The sequence below is a fragment of the Panthera pardus genome, unplaced genomic scaffold (assembly GCF_024362965.1).
Source record: "Panthera pardus isolate Hobbes unplaced genomic scaffold, ASM2436296v1 HiC_scaffold_6, whole genome shotgun sequence".
NCBI classification, from domain to species: domain Eukaryota; kingdom Metazoa; phylum Chordata; class Mammalia; order Carnivora; family Felidae; genus Panthera; species Panthera pardus.
Window position 1 is genome coordinate 68454802 of NW_026526991.1, and position 22495 is coordinate 68477296.

Sequence of the window (22495 nt, forward strand, 5' to 3'; positions counted from 1 at the left end):
AGAGGATGGTAGTTATATCCTAGGGCTGTGCTGTACAGCACAGTAGCCAGTAACCACATTGGATTACTTAAATTTAAATTAATTAAAACCTAAATAAAATGAAAAATTTAATTCCTCAGCTGTACTAGACTCATTTCAAGTGCTTGATTGAACAATTCCCCATTGGGCAGTCCTGTTCTAGAGAACTGAACTCTCTTCTGCACTGCTGTTAACTTGAATGCACTGTAATGGCTGGCCTGGGATTCTCACTTCCATGTATTCCAAGGTTTGTGTGGGAGAATGAGTTTTGAGTTCCTGAAAACTTATTTCTATCAGTGCTTTTTTTTTTTTATTCCATGTCTAAAAGTTGATGGCTTTTATGATAAATTTTTTAAATTAAGTCATTCTTCCTAAACTTTTTATGAACATATTTGGAGTAGTATTTCTGATACATACAGAAGCAATATATAATGAAATAAAAAGGGTAACCTGGAAGATATAATGAAGATCATTATGTTAGGGGGACACCGGGGTGGCTCAGTAGGTTGGGTGTCCGACTTCCGCTCAGGTCATGATCTCACGGCTCTCGTGGGTTTGAGCCTGGTTGAGCTGTGCACTGACAGCTCAGAGCCTGGAGCCTGCTTCAGATTCTGTCTCCCTGTCTCTGTGCCCCTCCTCCACTCACATTCTGTCTCTCTCTCCTTCAAAAATAAATAAACATTAAAAAAATTTTTTTAAAAAGATTATGTTATGGATCTTGGAAAGGTGGAACCTGGAAGACACATTAAAGATTGAAATTTGTAAATTAAAGTCCTCTGAAAAGTAAACAGAATTAACTTAAAGCCAAGAATGAACAACCATTCTTTGAAATTTATTTGAGGTAAACCAAAATTAAAAGAAAATTTGGTTTAATTTATAAATAATTAATTTACCAGACTTAGCCAAACTCATAAGTAGTCTAGGTAGAATGTGACATGATTAAGAGTCATAAATAGTTAATATCATGAAATTGAGTTATATCTAACTTTTTGGGTAACCACAAGGAGGGATAGTCTTACCGACCTACAGCTTATCTCTTAGGTTTTTTTATTGACCACAGATTTTACTGGCTTAGGACCATGAGTCTGTATTGTATTCCTATGCTCACTTTACTGGAAATTTAAAGCAAAATAGGTATTAAAAAACATGGATTCTTAGATTAAAAACTGGAATCTAGGCAGATAGAACAAATAAACATGAACAAGTTAAAAGTTTATAAGTTGTTGAACTAAAACTTGTTGACTTTTATCTAGTGAAATTCTAAAACCTTTATCATTTTGAATGAATAAACTGGTAATGTGGCATAATTATTTTAAGTTATGACAGTAGTTATTTCATGATGTATTCAAGAAGAAGCACATAACTTGTAAGAATTTGGAACACAGATTTTACAGCAGATTTCTGACTTGAGGAAGGGCAGTCTGTAACTGATAAACTGTTGCTTATGTACTTCTTTGCATGAGTTAAAATAGAGAAGACAGTATTTACTGTAAAATTTTAATTATAATTTATATATTAATATAAAAATACAAGCTTAATATTATTAAGGATGGAAATGTGAAAACAGCATAGATTAGACTATCCAATAGGACATAAATTATTTAGCTACATAAAGGAATGGTGTATTGCATCTTTTGAGAACTGACTAGAACTTTAAAATATTGTTTTAATTTTCAAATTGACATTTTATCACATTTAATTAACTCTCAACTTAAATATTTTTTATTCTTAGATACTTAGGATGCCAGGGGAGATGGTATGGTATGAATTTCCTCAAATAAAGATTATACTCAAATATAGATCATACCAGGAGCTCAGTATGCCTGTAAAATCAGTTAAGTTGGGACTTTGTCTAGAACAATGTTTCTCAGGCTTTAACATAGATAATGAATCAGGTGTAAATCTTGATAAAATGCAGATTCTTATTCACTAGGTCTGGAGTGGTGCCTGAGGTATCCTGCTTTTGTAACAAGTTGTCAAGTGATAATGAATTGATGAAGTGATTCTGAATGAATATCAAGTAGAGTAACCTATGACTATCTGAATATTTTTAAAGTAATCTTCTGTCAGTTCCACTGTTGTGGTTGCTCAGGTCAGAATACTTTAGAATTATCCTATAGTCTTACTCTCTAACACATACCTCGCATTCAGTCTGTCTAAAATTCTGTTGGTTGTATTTTGAAAATAGCTGGAATTTGATCACTTTTCATCACCATTGCTACTATTCTGATATAGGCCACTGTCTTCTCCCTCCCTAGATGACTAGTCTCCTTGCTTTTTCCTTGGCCACCACCTCTGCTTAAAACCTGCTACTGGCCCATGTCACTCAGAGAAGAAGCCAGTGTGTTTACCTCAGCCTTTAAGGTGTTGCATGATCTTATTACCTCTCTGTCCTCATCTGCTACTTTCCCCCTTTTTCATTCTGTTCTAACTACACTTGTCTGCTTGTTTTTCCTTGAACATATCAGACGTGCCCCCCTCCCCCTGCCTTTAGACTTTCATATTTGCTGTTCTTTTCTGCCTAGAATGCAGGTCCTCTGGGTATTCACATAATTTTCTTTCTTGCTTCTTTCAGATTGCCAGTTAAAATGTCACATTATCAGAAAAGTTTTCCCTAAATACTTTGTATGAAATAACAGCTTCTCCACTCTCTCACTTATTAACCACACTAAGTGTATATTTATTTTATAATTGTATTATTTTATTTTCCTCAGCATACTAGATATTTTAGTTTATTGTTTCTCTCCTACTTGAATGTAAAGGCAGGAATTTCTGTCTTGTTCAGTGCTATACTTAGAACACTGACTAGAGTATACCTATGGCACTCAGTAAATCTTTGAATTAAAAAAAAAAAAAAGCCCACAAGAAAGTCTTTGGACGTCTTTCTACCTCCCTTCAGAATAGCCCATTCCATTTGAAGGTAACTGCTGACCTTCTCCTTAAGCTTTCTGTTCTTCCAGGCTGACCATTCTACTACTTTACATTTTTTGTGTATGACATAGTTTCCAAGGCTGTTAACCAGTTTAGTCCTCTTTCCTGGACATTCATCATTTTGTTGTTTCTAAACAACAGTATCAGAACTAAAACAAACGTTGCAAATGTACGCTGAGGGGGAAGTTTTCTCTTGTTTTTGACTTTCTGCCTTTATTAAGGCAGACTGTTATTAAATTTAAATTTTTTTTTAATGTTTATTTATTTTTGAGAGAGACAGAATGCAAGTGGGTTAGGGGCAGAGAGAGAGGGAGACACAGAATCCGAATCAGGCTCCCAGACTCCGAGCTGTCAGCACAGAACCCAACGAGGGGCTTGAACTCACGAGCAGTGAGATCATGACCTGAGCCGAGGTCAGATGCTCAACCGACTGAGCCACCCAGGCGCCCCTAAATTAACTTTTTAAAGTAATTCTAATCCTCACCGATTCTGGCTTTTTCATTCTACTAAAACCTCTAAATCATTCTTCTATGTTCTTATCTTCTGCTTTATAGTTGGTTTTTGAACCAAAGTATGGGTCTTTGCTTTTCTGCTTATTTAGCCTAGAAGAGAATTTTCCTGGGCAATACATACGTAATACAAAAATTACTTCATATAAATATGGGAGAATCATAACTGGTGAGATTGGGGATTTCTTGTGCCTAGATATTCCAAAATGTATTTGAACAGCTCATTGTAATAATCATGTGTCTCGCATCAATTCAAGAAAAAGTTCTGAGTTGACTTAAAAAATAATTTAACCTCATAAACTTGTTCCCCTTGACTAACAAATTAATTTCCTTCCCCATGTTTCTCATTTTGCCTCTTGTAATCACCATTTTTCTTAGTCTCTAGGCCAGCATAATCTTTGACTCCTTCCCTGTATTTATTTAGTCACCATATCTCAGATTCTTCAGTTTGCTAATTCTTTGCTTTTCCATTCACTTCACAGCCAGTTACTCTAGCTATGCAAATCTCTCTGGTTCTAATCTCTCCCTGCTCTAATCCATTTCTATGCTTTGCTGGCAGATCATTCTTATAAAATATTTATTTATTTACATCACTTTTATCATTTTCAGTCTTCTTCAGAGGAATCTATTAAGGCTGGATCTAAACTTTTCAGTCATTGGAGATCATCTGTCCCTACTTGATTTACATTGTTCTGCTTATCGCTTTACTTACCCATTACTGTAGTCTTTCAGATGAACTTCTTGGCATATATTGCTCCTTAGTACACATACAGTCTCTCTCTCATACTTTTATGCACTTACTCTTCTTGTTCTTGTCAGATTGGCCTAGTTAAATGCTATTTTATTCCTTTATACTATGTTGTACCTTAAATGCCTTAAGCTCCTCAACACACATAACCTATATTACCTTCAGTGAAAACTCCAGTTCAAATCGATCTCTTTTCCCTAAGCTCCAATTATATTTATGCCTGTACCACAAAATTTATCATTTAGTCTTTGTTGCTTAATACTTGTATAAGGTTTTTACTTGAAAGACTGTGCTTGATGGCAAAGAATATAAAAGAGTACTGGATTATCCATAAAATTGATTGCCTTGGCTTGTACTGTATTCTTTTATGTGTAAAGTAATTTCTTACAGTTCTGGGTTTTTGTTTCTGTTTTTCGTTGATATTTGGAGAAGGCAAACATAAAAATTCTCTATTTTAATTCATCCTATAGGATACCCTTTTTCAAGGAGAAATGAAGAAGAAAACTGTATATACCCTAAATGTGGGAGATCAGGAGTATGAAGACATGGAAGGTAACCTTTTGTTTTTTATAAAGCTTGTGTGTGGAAAGTAAAACTTAGGTTCTAACCTGTTCATTTGTATGCATTTCAAAATATACAAGGAATTTTTTGTTTTCACTTATTTTTATTGTTCTTAAATTCTGAAATAATCTTCCTGAATAAGAAGTGCACACATTTTTTACTCCTCTTCCCATGTCTTATTTTTGATTGGCCAAGGTGTTTGGTTTGTTTCAGCCCTTTCTTTTTCCTCTTAAATTTTTATTCCCTACTGGTCTTACAATATACCTTTTTTGGTTTTTGATGTTGAAATCTTCTTTGTTGGTTTTTAAAATAGCATTGATCTTTTCCTCTGCTTCTAAAATTAATATTTGAGTATTAACTGTTAATAGGAGAAGAATTAGAACACTTTAACTCTGATCTTTCTACTCTTGATTTATAGGTTATAGTCATCCATTATTGATTTTTTCAAGCACCACAAATTAGTTGATATTTTAATATAGATAGTGTTTGGGGGAATTTCTTCTTCCATGTCTTTTTTTTCTTCCTGAGAAAGACTTTTAAGTTCTTTTAGTGAAAGTATGTTGGTGGTAAACTTTAAACTTTTTGTATTTATTTTATTTTTTTCAAAACTGTTCAAAGATAGATGTATAATTCTGGATTGATTTGTTTCTCTTAGCACTTCGAAGATATTATTTAACCATTTTCTGGTTTTCTTTTCTTGCTATCAAGAAATCTCTTTTCAGGCAGACAGCTTCTCCTCTGCTGTCCGGTCTGCTGCTCCCTTGGGGTGTATTCAGTAAACCTCTATCTCCTTTGTTCTGCCCTCAGCTGAATCCTTTCACTGCCTTTGCCACTGGCTTCTACCCAGTCATTGCCCCAAATTTGAGGGCTCCCATCTGATTGGACAGACACCTCGTTTAGACACCACAGGAACCCTAAAGACATGACGAAAGAAGCTGGCAGCACACAATTCCTTTTAAAGCTGGCTAGATCCTGTATTTCCCTATAAAACCCCCCAGTCTCTTCCTCAGGGCAGCCTTGAAGGTTTTTTGAAGTCTTAGACTGCTGCAGCCTCCTTTGCCTGCCAAAGTAATAAACTATTTTCCTTCTTTATAAAAAAAAGAAAAGAGAAATCTCTTTTCAGCCTAATTGTCAGTCCCTTATAGATGATCTGTCCATTCCCTCATTTGGCTTTTTAAAGTTTATTTATTTTGAGACTGAGCATGCACATGTGCCCAGAGGAGGGGCAAGAAAGCTGGAGAGAATCCCAAGCAGGCGCACTTGGGGCTCAGTCTCATGAACTGTGAGATTATGACCTGAGCTGAAATCAAGAGTTGGATGCACCTGTGGACCCCACATTTTACTTCTTAGATCTTTTTTTTTAAATTTTATTATTTATTTTTTTAAATTTACATCCAAATTAGCATATAGTGAACAATGATTTCAAGAGTAGATTCCTTAGTGCACCTTACCGATTTAGCCCATCCTCCCTCCCACAACCCCTTTCTTCTTAGATCTTTTTATCTTTGATGTTGTACTGATTTGCTACATTTTTTCTGGCATGGATTATTTTTATTTTTCTTGTAGCATACCTATATGTCCTTCATCTTTTAGATCTTTTTTGTTTACTTTCTCCTTTCTCAGCCATTACTGCTTTAACTATGCATATTCTTTATTGTCTTCTGGGCTTCAATTAGTGTGTTAGACTTTGTTCTGACCTCATTTCACACTCTCCTTTCTCCTTTTATGTCTCTTACTTTTCTCAAATTTCTTCCAGTTCACAAATATTCTTTCCTTCTGGGTCTACCATGGTGTTTAATTATTCTGTGTGGTATTTGAAAATTCTTATATTTGAAGCCAATGGGTATCTAAGTACATTTATAGTTAATAAGTATAATATATAAAATATTAATATAAAAAATAAATCTAAGTAAATTCTTATTTCTGCTGATTCTTACTCAAGGCAACTTATTTTGTTAGGTTTGGTATTGTTTGATTATGAACTCACATTTGATAAATTTTATCTCTAGAATTCTGAGGGCCTAATAAGGAATGTTTTTCTTCAGAGGATTTGTATTTGCTTTTCCCTGAAGCCATGTTTTACTTTAGTCCCGTTGGGGATCTTAACTTAATATTAAAGTTTCTTAGGATCAGTTCCCCTATCTGGGTTGGTTGTAAGGGTTAGTCTGTAGATATGAACACTAATATGGACACTTGCTCCCAGGATAATCCCCATTTTTCCATTTGCTTTGTGTACATTGTTTGCATTTAGCTGACCATTTCTTTATTTTTGTTTCATTTTATGTTGAACCTTGGAGTTTCCTTTAGTTTTGAGCCAACAATGGATACTCTTGTAGGTTTAATTGCTGGTGGGCATTTAGATTAGTACAAACTGTAAGGGATGTAATTTGACAGTATCTATTCAAATTACAAATGTACATACATGTTGATGTAGCAATTTATTTTTTAGAAATTTATCTTGTAGATATGCTGTTAAAAATGTGAAATGACAGTTTTTCATCACAGCATTGTTTGTAATAGCCAAAGGTGGAAAACAAAGAGAATGTCCATCAATAATAGGTTAAAACAGAAAAATGCAGACTAGTGTGTATAGTGGTCTAGTATTTGTATGAAGAAGGAACTTTAAAAGGGCATGTTTTAAGAGTTGCTTGTCTATGCATTAAAAAAGAAAAAGGTCTTTGGAAGAACATGGAAGAACTTAATAGTTGTTACTTGTTGCATTCAGTGGGACTGGATGCATGGAGTAGAGCTTTAAAAGGGCATGTTTTAAGAGTTGCTTGTCTATGCATTAAAAAAAAAGGTCTTTGGAAGAACAGGGAAGAATTTAATAGTTGTTACTTGTTGCATTCAGTGGGACTAGACGGATGGAGTAGATTTGAATGGGAGATTTGTCACTGTAACACATTTTTGCTTGAAGGTTTTTGAACCATGTTACTATTACTTATTTTAAAATTAATGAAAAATTCTTTTTACTCCCCTATTAAAAAAGCATAAATAAGTAAATGTTGAAGGTATTATGCTCAAGGAGTATGTTTATCTAATTACTTTGTAGTAGGAGGGCCCCTTAGAATATCTAGTTCTGGTTACTGCCACAAACATATGTCATTTGGTCTGGAGAACTTGAAAGCATATGTGACTGCTTTACTTTATAGGTGAAGAAAACAAAGATAATACTGCTACCACTGGTCTGTTGTACAGTGAAGCTGACAGATGTCCTATATGTCTTAATTGCCTATTAGAGAAAGAAGTTGGTTTTCCAGAAAGCTGTAATCATGTCTTTTGCATGACCTGTATTCTTAAATGGGCAGAGGTGAGTATGGCAGTAAATTAAATATTACTGTATTTTAGTTCCCTAACATGGTATCATTCCACCTAGAGTTGGTAATGCCTTTTATAAATTATTTCATAGTAACGTATTTTCCCCTTACTGTGGACAAATTTCCTTGTATTATTCAAATTCTGTTAGTATATTTTCTTCTAGTTTCTTTTTTACACATATTTTTTGTTCTTTATAATTAGATTTTAAGTGCATATCTTTAAAAAAATCTTATGGGAATAATAGATTAAATTTTTTCTCTTTGGTAGAAATGCAGTAATTCATACATGGTGTATTTTACCCTCTTGGGATAATACTGCTTATTACTAATATTACCTTCTGCCTGTTTTATGCTTTATATTTTTCAGAGAATTTTGTTGTTGTTTATTTAATTTAGGTAGAGAAAGGGTGGAGGGAAGAGAAGGAGAGAGAATCCCAAGCAGGCTCTGTGCTCTTAGTGCAAAGCCTGATGCAGCTCTCGAACTCACGAATTGTGAGATCATGACCTGAACCGAAACCAAGAGTTGGACGCTTAACCAACTGAGTTATCTAGGGGCTCCTTTGAGAGAATTTTTAAATAGATTATTTGATTTCTTCTTATATCAGCTTTGTGGAATAAGAGCAGATGAAGTAGTGTCCTTAGATTTCACAGATGAGGAACTTGAATTTTGTGTTCCTAGAACTTGACCAGGATTTCATAGCTTAAAGAGGCAGAGGTGAATTTAGAACTGTATTTTCTGATACCATTTTTAATATATTGTGAACTAATTTCAGAGTCTGAGTTAGAGACATTACTGAGATTCTTCATAGATAGATAGTAAGTGATTAAGAAACAATACATTTTAGGCTTACAGGGTATTATGTTGACTTAGTTCAGGCCAAGTAGATTATGGTACTGGTACCTTGAAGATGCATTATAAACCCCATTGTTATGAATTGTGAAGTAAAAATTTATTGTCATAGGAATCATGCTATATTTTTGAGTTAGTAGTTTTTCAGTGTGTAAAAATGAGATAAGGAGATGAATCTCAAAAATATTTTTAGCAGTAGTTGCATTCAAATTGTTTGATGTCCCTATAAGCACATTGGAATTAATTGCTTATTACATAGTTGGGGTTTTCAGAGTTCTGTGTTTTACTTACATTTTCATTAATAGTGTAGAAAGGAGAAGGTAACTGTATACTGACTCTGTGACCTAGTTCTGGAAGGAGGAAAAAAGATTTGTTATACCAGTTGAATTCATAGTATACTTGGAAACAGCTCTAATTAGGTTAAAGCCTAAACTGTTCTTGGCAAGAAGGGACTAAGGAGAGGTACAAATGTATTTTGGGAAAAATATATTGAGTTTAATTTAATTATTTAATATAATAATAAATCTCCATGTATTTGTAAGGGGCATTGACTAATGAAATAGGAATGCATGTTTTTCTCTGCCACCAAATTAAAGATTTAATGTACCTTGGTTTGCTTTGTGATTAAGTATTTTAAAACTAGACATTTTGCTTCCAGTAGAGAAGCAACATTATGAGATGGGTAGAAGGTTTCAATTCAGTGCTTTTATAAGATTGTATTTAGTGATCACATAATTGTAAGGTTCAGCAGCATAGTCTGAGTATGTGCTTTTCTCTGTGAAATTAGAATGTATCAAATAGACCTGATTCTTTATCCTTATACTCTACATGCATCTTTAACACAGTCATGGTGTTTATCATGGTGTACACGCTCCAGTTTTCTTTAGGGTATATATCTAGAAGTGGAACTACTGGTAGGTTGTGGACTGTACATATATTCAACTCCACTAGACAGTCCTAAACTTATCTATGTTTTTAACTCTTGTTGAATGTTTTTAAGTTGAAAATACTTGATAACGTAGTGTTGCAATCAACACTTTTCTTACATGTAATATTTTCTTTCTTTTGTGTTACTGCTTTGGATAGAAACATTTTGCTGAAGCCAAATTGCATCCATTTCTTTCTTTCTTTCTTTCTTTCTTTCTTTCTTTCTTTCTTTCTTTCTTTCTTTCTTTCTTTCTTTCTTTCTTTCTTTAATGTTTGTTTATTTGTGAGAGACAAAGTGTGAGTGGGGGAGGGGCAGAGAGAGAGGGAGACACAGAATCCAAAGCAGGCTCCAGGCTCTGAGCTGTCTGCCAGAGCCTGACACAGGGCTTGAACTCACAGTGAGATCATGACGTGACCCGAAGTCAGACGTTCATCAGACTGAGCCACCCAGGTGCCTGGAAATTGCTTTTATTTTACTTTTTTGAAAGTTTATTATTTTGAGAGAAAGAGCATGTGCATGGGGGAGAGGCAGAGAGAGAGGGAGAGGAATCCAAAGCAGGCTCCAGGCTCAGCGTGGAGCCCAATGTGGGGCTCGAAACCAGCACCATGAGATCATGACCTGAGCTGAAATCAAGAGTTGGTTGCTTAACTGACTGAGCCACTCAGGTGCCCCAAAGCCAATTTGCTTTTAGAAGAAAGTAGGGGGAGGAGTGCCTGGGTGGTTCAGTCAGGTAGGCATATCCGACTCTTGGTTTCAGCTCAGGTCATAATCTTGAGGTTCCTGGGTTGAAGCCCTGAGTCAGGCTCTGTGTTGACAGCGAGGAGCCTGCTTGAATTCTCTCTCTCTCTCTCTCTCTCTCTCTCTCTCTCTCTCTCTGCCCCTAGCCTGTTCAAATGCTCGCTCGCTCTCTCTCTCTCTCTCTCAAAATAAATAAAAAAAAAAAAAAGTAGGGAGAGGCGGCAGGGTAGTTGTGGTATTGTTTAAACAAAAGTGATTTACCTTGGAAGCAGAGAATAACCAGAGAATGTTCTGAATTATTTCATTGTCCCTAATTGGGATAGCAGCCATCATTAAATTGAGCAGTAACAAGAGCACAATCCAATAAATTATTCATTATAAATAATAAATGAATATTGGTTAACAAAATCACTTAGGCTTTGAATTAAATTTTCTGTTTGAATCTTTTACTGGTATGATAAAAATTGGATGTGTTTTGAAGTATATATGTACTTTGACAAATAGAATCAGTTCTCAGATTCACTGGTGTTTTGTTTTGTTTTTTTCATGGCCATTATTTGTTAAGCTCTCTCCTCTCGTTTTCCTTAGCTGCCTTCTGTTTTTAAGGAGATGCATGCAGTTTACTTTGGACTTCATAATTAGGATATGTATATCTGTATTCAGATTCTTGTAACCAGCCAGGCCCTATACAAAGGCTTTTTAAAATACTTCATTAAATTACCATGTCAGTGTTTATTTGATATTCAAGGGAAGGATTCTGAACTCTAATTTTTTGCTAAATACTTCAAGGGATAGCCAGAAATGAAAATAATTTTTAAAAATTGATCCGTTGTTTAAATTTTACCGATGTTCCTTTTTAGTAATAAGGTAGAAATCAAAGTGAGTTTTACAGTTAAAAATCTATATAATAAGAAAATGGTACAAAATGTATTTAGAATCATCTTCCTAGCTTATGTGTCTTTTAGAAATTGAGCTGAGCTAGCTGAAATTTGTACTTCAGGTTCATTGAGATATGATTCAGAATGGATATCAAGAACCAAAAAGAGGGACTCATTTATTTACTTTCATCTTAATATTTTAGGCATTGAAGAAATTCTCCTCTGTAATTAACTGAAGGTAGTGTAGTGTATTTATTTCAGACACCCTCCTGAAATTTTTCATGCTCCTAAAATACCCTATATCCAAAGTCAAATGTAGCTTTAATCTTTTCATGCTCTAAAATTTTGGCTCTGTGGTTATTTAATACAAAAGCCACGTAAGGACTTTAAAGTGATCAAGTAACTGAGCTTAGTCTGTAGGTATTTTACATAGTTCACCTTACTCAGGGCAGAAAGATTGAAGATAATGGAACCTGTGGTGGCCTTCATGGCCCATAACGTAGTTTCCTGCCCTTGGGGACACTAGAATAAGTTGAAATTAAGCATGTCCACTATGACCATGTTTAATTTCAAGGAACTCTATTGGTTTGTAAAATAATAATGATAATGATGTAGAAATAGAATATTGAACTAAACAGTAATTGACACTTGAGGGAAGTTGAAATTTTTATTAGTTTAAAGCATTAGTATTAGAGCTGAGAAATCTGAAACTAAACAAGACCTTTGAAGTGATAAAATATGTATAGAGCAATACATTAAAGTTAAGCAGCCACTCAAAAAGTTATTTTATCTAAATTATCTACCTATATTTTACTTATATTATATATATCTTACCTGTGTTATACCAGTACAGTCTAAGCATATTGACAGTTTTTACTTTGTGCATAAGTTTAACCTTGATCCTCTGAGTTTGCACATTTTAAAGTAGATAATTAGAAAGGTGAAGGCTAGAGAAGAAGTCTACACATGACTGTAGTAGTGACAGCTGATCATAACTGTGATTTTCTATAGACAGTAAGATACCTTTTCCACACACACACTGGTTGAGAAAATAGGATTTATTATTTGGCGGATTGCCGAGAAGTTAAAATTTTTGGCCCTAAAACAGTTAAAGTTTAAGGCCTTGGAAGCATTTCATGTTTGAAGTATTTAAGAGTTTTTATTATCCTGTTCAAAGGGACACACAATATATGTGATTAGGAGGTTCTGATTACCCACTGGGTTTTTTTTTTTTTAATCTGTAAAGTAATATAAAATATTTCCCTTACCTTGTAAATATTTTTTTAATGTGATTAACTTTCCTGCTATAAGCAAATTATCCTTGTTCAACTTATTTATCCCAGTCCTGCATTTCATATCAAATGCTGACAGCTTCAGTTTGAGAAAGTAAGGTTAATGAAACCAAAATTGGACAACTGGCAAAGGTATGTTTTCTTTTGTGAGGCTAGAAATGAAGAGAGTCTTACTGCGATGAGTACAGTTCTTGAAGAAGTCAGACGACAGTATTCAATGCAGTCGGGTGAGGAATATATTTTTGAATTAATAATACATAACAAAAAATCAGAATATGAACAGTTAGTTGACTTATATCCTGACTACTGATGTGTTTTATATACAGATGTTCTTTTATGCAGTGAGGAGAAATTTACACATTGTGGTAATTAGAATACTTTTAAATAACATAATCAGCAAAGCTTTAATTGTCTGGATTTCTTCAGTTTCTCCTGGAATTTTAATTTTTCTCTATTCCTAAACCTATGTTATGTAGTTCTCTGTGAACAAGAATTTAAACATCTGTGGAAGAATACTGTTAGTCCTTATCTTTTAAAATTTGTAAAGCCTTGTCAAATACATCATTTCATTCAATTATTACAACTTGTGCAATTGGTGATTCAGGACTGTCTACCTTCATACTTAAAGTGGATAAGAGAGGTTGCTAGTTCTGAGCCCTCCAGAACTTGGATTTGTGACTAATTATTCCAAATCCCCTATGGTTTTCACCTTGTGGATTAATCCTTTGGTAAAAACCTTTGATAGAGCAAAGACTATTTTTTACATTTGAACACATTTTTTAATGTGAACACTCATTATCTAAAGTGAACACTCATTATCTAAAGCATAAATGTAATACATTTTCATTTAATACTGTTTTTACCAGTTGGGTAAATTAATGTGTATTTTTGTATAGCCTAGCTTTAAATGTTAGAATTTGAAAATGATTTATACGGGTAGTTTATGGAATTTTCTATTTTATTTTTCTAGAAAAAGAAAGTATTAACTATTACATGTAAAAAGAAGTTAGAATTAAAAGTTATTCTTACCCAACTGTTGTGTCTTATGAAGGGGTTCCTTTTGAGTAGTTAGATAAAATGCTTTCTTGGTGTTAATTTTTGTCACTGACAGTCATTTGTCCTTTAGGAATACATTCTGAGAGTTGTTAAAAAAAACCCTACAGTTTTACTAATTATGGATTGACAAGGATGTATTGAAAGAAGTGGTTAATTGTGATAGGGAACATGTAGTCTGACTACAGGTGAGCACTTTCTTTGGAGGTCCAGGCTAGGTATATTGGCACCATCAACAAGAAAAATAAGTTCTTGTAAACAGATTTAAAATAAGCCTCTAATATTATGCATTCCTAAATCATCTTTATTTGCTTTTGAACTGTAGTTTTATATAACATGCTCTATTTGTTAGAAGGAAAGATAGATTTTCTAGAGATTCCCATGAACAGACAAACCTACTTAATAAGCATAGGTACTGAGATTTAGTCCTTAAGCACTTATCTTTAACACTTGCTTCTCTCTCTCTAGGAGGGGCTATCTGTAGGCAGCCTTTGTGATTGAGGATAGAGCAGCAACAGGAAGCAAGAAATATTAGAAATCAAGAATCCTGAATTCCAAATAAGGAAGGTTTCCTGTTCTTACATTTAAATATGGGTTTGTCTGAGCTGGGAATTTACAACGCTTCAGAATACTAGGGTATGTTTTACTGAAATCATTAGGAAGATTTTTTTTCCTAGCAAAATTGCCTACTTAACTGATACAGCCTTAGTACAGAGCATTCACAATAAAATGTATGCTCTGTTTTTTAATACATATTACGGTGTAAAGCAGTGATCATATTCTATTAATTTTGTAGCTGTATCACAAAATTGAATGGTGATTGAATTACTTTATGAAACTAAATTAGATACTTACAAAGTATTGAAATGAAAGTCATATTGGTTGAAATAGGTGATTAATTGAAGACTAATTTTGATTGTATATGAGGAATAAAAATGGCGAACAATCATGGGGTTTTTATTTTGGTTGTATATAAGGAAAACAAAATTTGGGATAATTTTCTTCAAAACTAAAATCACATTTTTTAAGCACAATTAAGTATATTCAAAATTTTCTACTTTAGTTTAAATGTGTATTTTCAAAAACCTACAACTTAAAAACAAAATTAGTTATGTTAGTAACAAACTATGAAAGCTAAGTAAAATATCTGACATTTTCTGAATTGGTATCTGCTGGATTATAAGCGTGAAATACCCTTGGGACTGTCTTAAAAGTAAGACGGTATAAACCATTTTCAAAAACCTGTTTGTAAATTTTATTTACAAAAATTAACAAAAATTTACAAAAATTAATGTGTAATTTTATTAATACCTGCCAATGATGGTGTCTTTGAACTTTGCCATGTTAAGGTAGCCTTGTACTTTTGTTATAGTATACATTAACAAAAAAATTAAAGATCCTCTTAATTTTTAAAAATATGTTTTGATTTCTTTTTCATTCTTCTTTAGTCTTAATTTATTGAAGTATTCAATGAAGACTTGAGGATAACTGAATTTCTTTTCTGTTTCCCCTCTGAAATGTTTTGTTAAACTCTTCTAAGGTCAGAAAGGTATACCATCATTTCTCAACAGCCATTGTAAATGTACTTTGTCTACTATAGGTAGCTTGTTTTCTGACATGTGCTTTCCTTAACTGAGGAGGATAACTTGGTTTTCAGCATTTTTTCCGATGGCTGAGCCTGAGCCAAAGATAACCTATTTACTTATTTTCTAGTAGCAACTAGATTTAGAAACTTTAAGTATATACAGATTGTGATAATATATATCAGTGGTTTTCCAACTACTTTTTTCTGTTTTCTTTCATTTTGTAATAGCAGTAGAACCCTTTCTTCAGATGAAACCTGAAACAAATCTGTGGCAGTTATGCTTAAGGAAAAAAAAGAACAAAAACAAAATCTTACTCAGAACCCCATTATTTGAAACAGATAAAAATGGAATGGCTCAGGTTGAAACTCTTAGTTTGAACACTAAAGGCAAGAGTGCCACTTACTGATGTCATCCGAGAAAATTTAATAAGAAAATAAGGTTATGCAATTTCAGAGTTTCTGAACGATTGGGTGCATCTGATATAGAGTAAATTTCTTGAACACAGCGGCTTTCTTTAGATCTTAGTGTTACAAATTGAAATAGATATAGTAAAATGAAACATTTTAATTTCCATGTATGCCATGAACTTTGCAAACCCAACAGAAAATCATTAAGAACTCCTGTCTCTCACATGCATGTATAATAATACATCATATTGTATTATCATTTTTGTTAATAAACCAATCTTTTGTTGTTGTTCAGTGAAGTTAGTTGATATTTAGAAGACTTTACCCAATGCTTAATGTATGCCATACACTTCTAAAGTAATTCCGTTGATTCCCTTAAGAACTTCAGAGATAAGTTCTGTTATCCCCATTTTCACAAATGAGGTAACCGAGATACACAGAGTCTGTGTAACTTGCTTAAGGTTATACATTAGGGCAAGATTTGAAAGTAGACAGCAATCCAGAGCTTCTGTACATCTTTCTTAATGGTTTTTTTTTTTTTTTTAAACATTGAAGGAAGCAAAAAAACATGAAGGAAGCATTGTTTTATCTTTTTATGAATGTTTATCTAAATTTACCTTTGAAATAGAAATAAGTATATTCTGAAACTTTGGTTATTTATAAGAAGTATGTGAAAGGTTTTACTTTTAAATATTCTTTTTAATTATAAACATATTAATATAACTTCTAGTTTAAGAAATTTCATATAGTAAATGCTAATGTAAACATTCACATTGTCAAATTCTTTGAACTAGAATTGCTATTTGCAGTGCAGTTTTTAAAAAGATATGGACAGCTTTATATCACTACTTGTTGCAAAGCTTCTTATGGTTGTTTTCTGTAGGGAAAGTAATAGCATCCTAAATCCATAGTACTTGGAACTAAGCTGAGCTGGCTTCTACCAGTCTGAACCGATTTAATATAGTAAGGTCACATTTCCTAATTCAGATGTGGTAAAGCATTTTTTCAAGGCCTACTTACTTAACAGGAAAGAAAAATTACTTTTTAGCACAGTAGTAAAGTAACTCAATTTATATTTTGGCTGCTCTCAAAGTGATTCACAGACTTTGTGAAAATGTATTCTATGACTAGAGGCGACATTTGTCTGATCTATCTGAACTTGTATAAGCATATCTTGATATCTTCCAAGGTCCAGAAAGGCAAAAATCACATTTTTCACTAGGGAACATAAGATAATTTGTCAAAATTCCATTACTATCTTGTGGTCTTTTAGAGTATTGCTAATTACATTGTTAAAATCCTGTTTTACTTTTGTAATCGTGTGTAGTAATGTCACCTTTTGGTATTTTCATATTGTAGAGAATCTTCCCTCCTGCCCTAGTGGACAATATACTCCATTTTAAATTATTTAAATAAGATTTTTTTTATATTTAAGGTAATCTTTACACCCAACGTGGGGCTCAAACTTATGAGCCTAAGATCAAAAGTTGCATGTTCTACTGACTGAGCCAGCCAGATGGCCCTTAAATTATTTAAATAATATAAACCTATACAAATATTTAAATAGTATTAACAGAGAAACACTTAATAGTTGATACACATTAATTTTGAAAGTACAGGAAAATACTATTTTTATCAAAATAAAGTTCATTTAGAATCAGAGTGATCAAAAGACAATTTTCCTTAATCTATAAAGAATGCCTACATTTCTATTTGAAAAAGACCAGCAACCTAAAAACAAGGTTAGGCAAAGGGCGTGAATAAACAATTTAAAGAAAAGGAATTTTGAAAAGCCCTTAAAAATAGGAAAATATGCTCAATCTTACTTATAAAAAAGGAAATGTAAATTGAAACTGTTACAGCATATCGTGCTATTAAGAATGGGGCCACGCAGAAATAGTAATATAAACCAATGTAAGGTACATAATTAAGAGAAAAACAAAATTCGGTTTAGCTGTATATTAAGAAGGTACACCATATATGTGTATATGCATTGGATATCTCCTAAAGGATAGTATAAGGAATGACTTGCTGGTGCAACTGTCTATTCAAAATAATTGATTTGGAGAGAAATTAATTAAGTCATAAAAAATTAAAATCTGTAAGGGACCTGCCCAAGGCATTCCTTCTACCTCTGACTTAGAATTGCCCAAGTACTTTCTTTAGATAGCAGAGCTGTTGATTTCAGTCTAGTTCTCCTTTCAAATTGCCAGTAGTTCTCAACTGGGCAAGCAGGTCTTTGTAGGTATTCTCTTGATAACAGAGATTTTATCTCTCTTGTTGATCTTTGTATTGCACTTAACCTAGCGTAGAGTAGGAGCACAGTAAATATTTGAATGAATTGAACAAGTTTAAGGTATTTATTACTCTGTGACATGATACAAGTGGAACGTATTTTATCTTTATCTTTGAAAGAAGAAGAGATTATTTTTCTATTTCCTTTTCTAGTGGAAAGCTTAATGTGTTATAGTTTAATGTTGATCTAAGAAATGTTTATAAAGTTATAATTTGTTAATCATTTTTCAGATACTGGCTTCATGTCCTGTTGATCGAAAACCATTTCAAGCAGTGTTTAAATTGAGTGCATTGGAAGGTTGTGTTAAGGTAAAGCTTATATTTTACTTTGCAACATGAGCCGTATAAACTTAGTTGAGATGATTTCGCTTTAATAGATTTTCAGTTTGAGTATATTTATGAATTGTTCAACTTTAGGTTTAATCTGTGATTATTATTTCTCTTCAGCATGTAAAGCCTAGGCTTTACTACAAGGACAAAAATTCTGAACCTTTTTTTTCTTTGTCCTCCTTTAAGAGGTCAAATCCATGGTGGTCACCTTATGATTTTCCACAATTTTAGATGGTTTAAAAGAAGTTTCACATTTAGTGTTAATTGCAAGATATTTAAATTTCTAGAATGTTTTTAGTGTGAGGACTTTTGTATGTCAGAAACATTTACTGATTAATTGGATTGTGCTTTGAATACTTTTTTCATTGAAAAGGGGTTTGAAATGGAATATTAGATTCAAAAACCAAGCACACAAAAACTTAAATTCAAAATACCCACAAATTGTTTTTCATGAAAAACATTAAAATGTTTGGAAGAGTAAGCCAATAAAACTAAAAATAAAATGGTGTCTTTGCTTTTAAATGCTGCTGCTTGAAGGAAAGTGAGTGATTAGTGAAGGATAAGGGGGTTTGTAGGGATCCTGAGAGACTTCTCATAGTTTCCAGGTTGGCGTGGGCAGATGACTTTATTCTTTTATGAAGTACAATTTTATTGTAATGCTTAATCCTAATCACTTTCATGAAATTCACATATACATACCTTGTTGATGTTATTTATGATTATGAACCATGATTATGATTTGTATTTAGATTTATTTTTGGCTTATAAATAAAAGAAGAAAAAAGAAATAGGAACATATTCCTGAGTCAGTGAGTAAAAGGTGAAAAGAAAAGGAGAGTGAGTAGTTAAACTGTATGAGAAAAAGATTTCTTGAGGTATCACTAACAAGTCAGGAATGGTGTATAGCTGAAATTACTTTAAGAATTAAGAATTCTTGGGAGTATCTGGCTGGTTCAGTCAGTACAGCATGCAACTCCATTTCTGGGTTGTGAGTTCAGGCCCCACGTTGTGGGTACAGTTTACTTAAAAAAAAAAAAAGGAGAAGGAGAAGGGGAGAAGGAGAAGAATTCTTATTATATATAAATGTGATGTTGTTGATGGGGGAAAAAACTGTTCTCAAATAGCACTATAAGTCCGTAATAGCTTGGAAGCAACATACAGCTATTTAAGCACATAAATACCTCAGTGTAGGTATTTATAATTTGTTTTGGTATATTCTTACCAGATGTGTCTCATTGACATAAGGAACAAATGAGACTGCAATTCAAATAAAACGACATATGTAAAAAATGATTTTGCTTGTTGTAATTCTATTAATTCTATTTAATTCTATTAAATTATATAAATTCGTATGTTTTAGAGAAAAGATACAACATTGTATAAATGTGTAATATTATGATCAAATTTAAAGCATGGCTTCTCTGAAAGACAGATTGTCTATTTTTCCAGACTATGTATATTATGTTGCTGAATATATATATATTGGCATGAACTAACTTCCAAAGATATTTTCCTATAAAATTTTGTTTTGCTGCTTCATGTGAAATACTGTTTTGTTGCTCGGAATAGAAATTTATGTTTTATTTAATATGGTTTATATTTTACTTAAATTAGAAGTTTGGTGTAGTGTTAGCCTAATTTGGTTAGACTTCAAAAAATATTTCTTATGGCATGATATTACCTACATACTCTTAAATGTTTTCCTTTGATCTTTACTTCTGAATCTTCACTTTATTATCTTTATCCCTTTCCAACTAAACTTGAAGGAGATATCTGTACTTGGCTCCCTCTTCACAATTGCTTTTTAACTCCCATTGAACATTCACCCCTATTGTTTTATTTTCCTAAATCTATCCTCACTAAGGTTCAAAATAATTTTTTGTTTTCTGCATGTGGTGCTCTTGACTGCCCTTTATTTTCTTTGGTTTATAGGATATGCTTTTATGAATGTTTGTATGTATGCTTGCTTGTTTTACTTATCTGACCTTTCACAATCTTCTTTCCTATCTCTCTGCCTTTTTAGAAATAATTTCTTAAATTTTAAGTGCCTTTCAATTTTCTAGGGATACTTTTTAAGACTTCTTGAGTACTCCAGTAGCTTTAAACTCTTACCTATATTTGTATGGCTTCTAAAATTCTATCACTAGCCGAGACCTCTTTCCTTAGAACCAGATTTATGTTTTCAACTACTTGTGGTCATCTCTATTTAGAATCCAGAATTCATCTGGGAGTTTTCCATTTTTTTCTCTCTCCATCATCTTTGCCTAGTCCTTCTGCATACTATCTTAAATTTGTTTCTTCTTCATTCCTCTTTTGTTACTTCTTTGTAGGCTCTCATGCTGTCATCCATACTTGTTCTGCCAATAGAAATATACTACAAGCCACTCTGTAAAATTTTTAGTAGCCACTTTAATTTAAAAGAGTAGAAAGATAACAGGTAAAAAATAATTTTACGAATATATTTTATTTAACATATCTAATGTAGTATGAGTACATATAGTATTTTCAAAGGATTATTATTGAGAGATTTTACCTATTTTTGTTGTTGTTCTATGTCTTTGAAATCCAGTGTATATTTTACACTTAAGGTACAATTTCAATTCAAACAAGCCACATTTCAGGGCTCAGTAGCCACGTGTGGCTAACAACTGTTGTCTCAGACAGTATAGATCTACACAATTATAAGAACTTTCTTCTGGTTTCCTGGCCTTTATTGTCTCTCCTTAACTGGTTCATTCTCCACATCACTGGCAAAGCTTATCCTAAAAATCAAGTTTGATCATCTTATTCACTTGCTTTAATAACTCCATTTATTTCCTGGTTCCCATGGAATTGTTTTCTTATTTGAGGGTCTTTACAGTGTGGTCCTAATATATGACATCAGCTTTATATCCTGCTGATATTTTCTTCCCTGTCTGTATTGGCTTCTCACTGTTCTTCCATTCAGAATATTTTTTCCTTCGATAAATTCCTACTCGTTAAGACCAACTCATAAATTACCTACTCATTTAAGTCTTCTCTGTTATCCTCAAATAGAGTTAATTTCTTAGTCCTACATGTATAAATAGATCTGCGCTCATGAGCACTTTATCTGTTTACATGCCTCTCACTATTTTGTTTCCCCAGAGCTTAGCACACTTACTACTAGCCTTATGGTTTAGCATGCTTGTGAATGAATAAGCATGTGTGTTTGGGCTACCTTTTCATTCAGACAATTTTGTTTCTTTAATTTTTTTATCCTTTCAAAGGAGAATTGGTATGTGATCATTTGTGATACTGGATTATCAACTCTAAACACATGATTTTGCTTTTCTTCTAGGTTCAAGTAAAAAGACAGTTGAGAGAAACAAAAGACAAGAAAAATGAAAGCTCTTTTAAGAAACCGCTCTTCTATCGTGAAAATTCTAAAAGCTGTATGAGGTTAGTGATGAACTGTAGAAGTGGAGTCCAAATGTGTAGAACCAGAAGATAGCTAATAAGAAAAGTGCTGGGGCGCCTGGGTGGCTCAGTTGGTTGAGCGTCCCACTCTTGATTTTGGCTCATGATCCCAGGATCATGGGATTGAGCCCCTCGTCGGGCTCCATGCTGAGTATGGAGCCTCCTTGAGATCTCTCTCTCTCCCTCTCCCTCTGTCCCTCTCCCCCACTTGCACTTTCTCTATCTCTAAAAAAAATAAATAAAATTAAGAAAAAAAGTGCTTTTTTTTTTTTTTTTTTAAACAATGTGGAGTTTAAATGTATTTAATTACTTCTTTTAAAGCACACACTTGGTAATTTTAAAAAAGACTGGTTGAAATCTTGAGAGTAGAATTTGAATTGTATCTTTGATGAATTGTTTTGTTTTAGTTTTTTTCTGTAATCTGTTCAGATATTTTTGTGAAATAAAAATGTTATAGCAGTGTAAATTAAAGCTTACTCATTTTTTGTATATGACAAACCAGGAATGAATAAGCACTGTTGCACTGACCGCATATTTTGAGTAGCACTGCTCACTAGTATTTATGGACAAAAAGTAGGAAGTAACTAATAATATAGCACATATTCTTCATGAGACA

At 33.1% G+C, this 22495-nt stretch overlaps 1 protein-coding gene across 3 annotated transcripts in view; it reads left to right on the forward strand.

The window, feature by feature from the left end:
- Positions 1-22495, forward strand: part of SCAF11 (SR-related CTD associated factor 11) — a 70223-nt gene that overhangs the window by 22267 nt on the left and 25461 nt on the right. For 2 of the 3 annotated variants that reach the window (XM_019419116.2, XM_019419117.2), the window contains exons 3-6: positions 4677-4758; positions 7920-8077; positions 18343-18420; positions 21761-21861. In XM_019419116.2, the coding sequence (XP_019274661.2) occupies positions 4698-4758; positions 7920-8077; positions 18343-18420; positions 21761-21861 (398 nt within the window). In that variant the 5' untranslated portion in view covers positions 4677-4697. The remainder of the gene's footprint in view (positions 1-4676; positions 4759-7919; positions 8078-18342; positions 18421-21760; positions 21862-22495) is intronic. The other variant, XM_019419118.2, reaches the window with a different exon arrangement.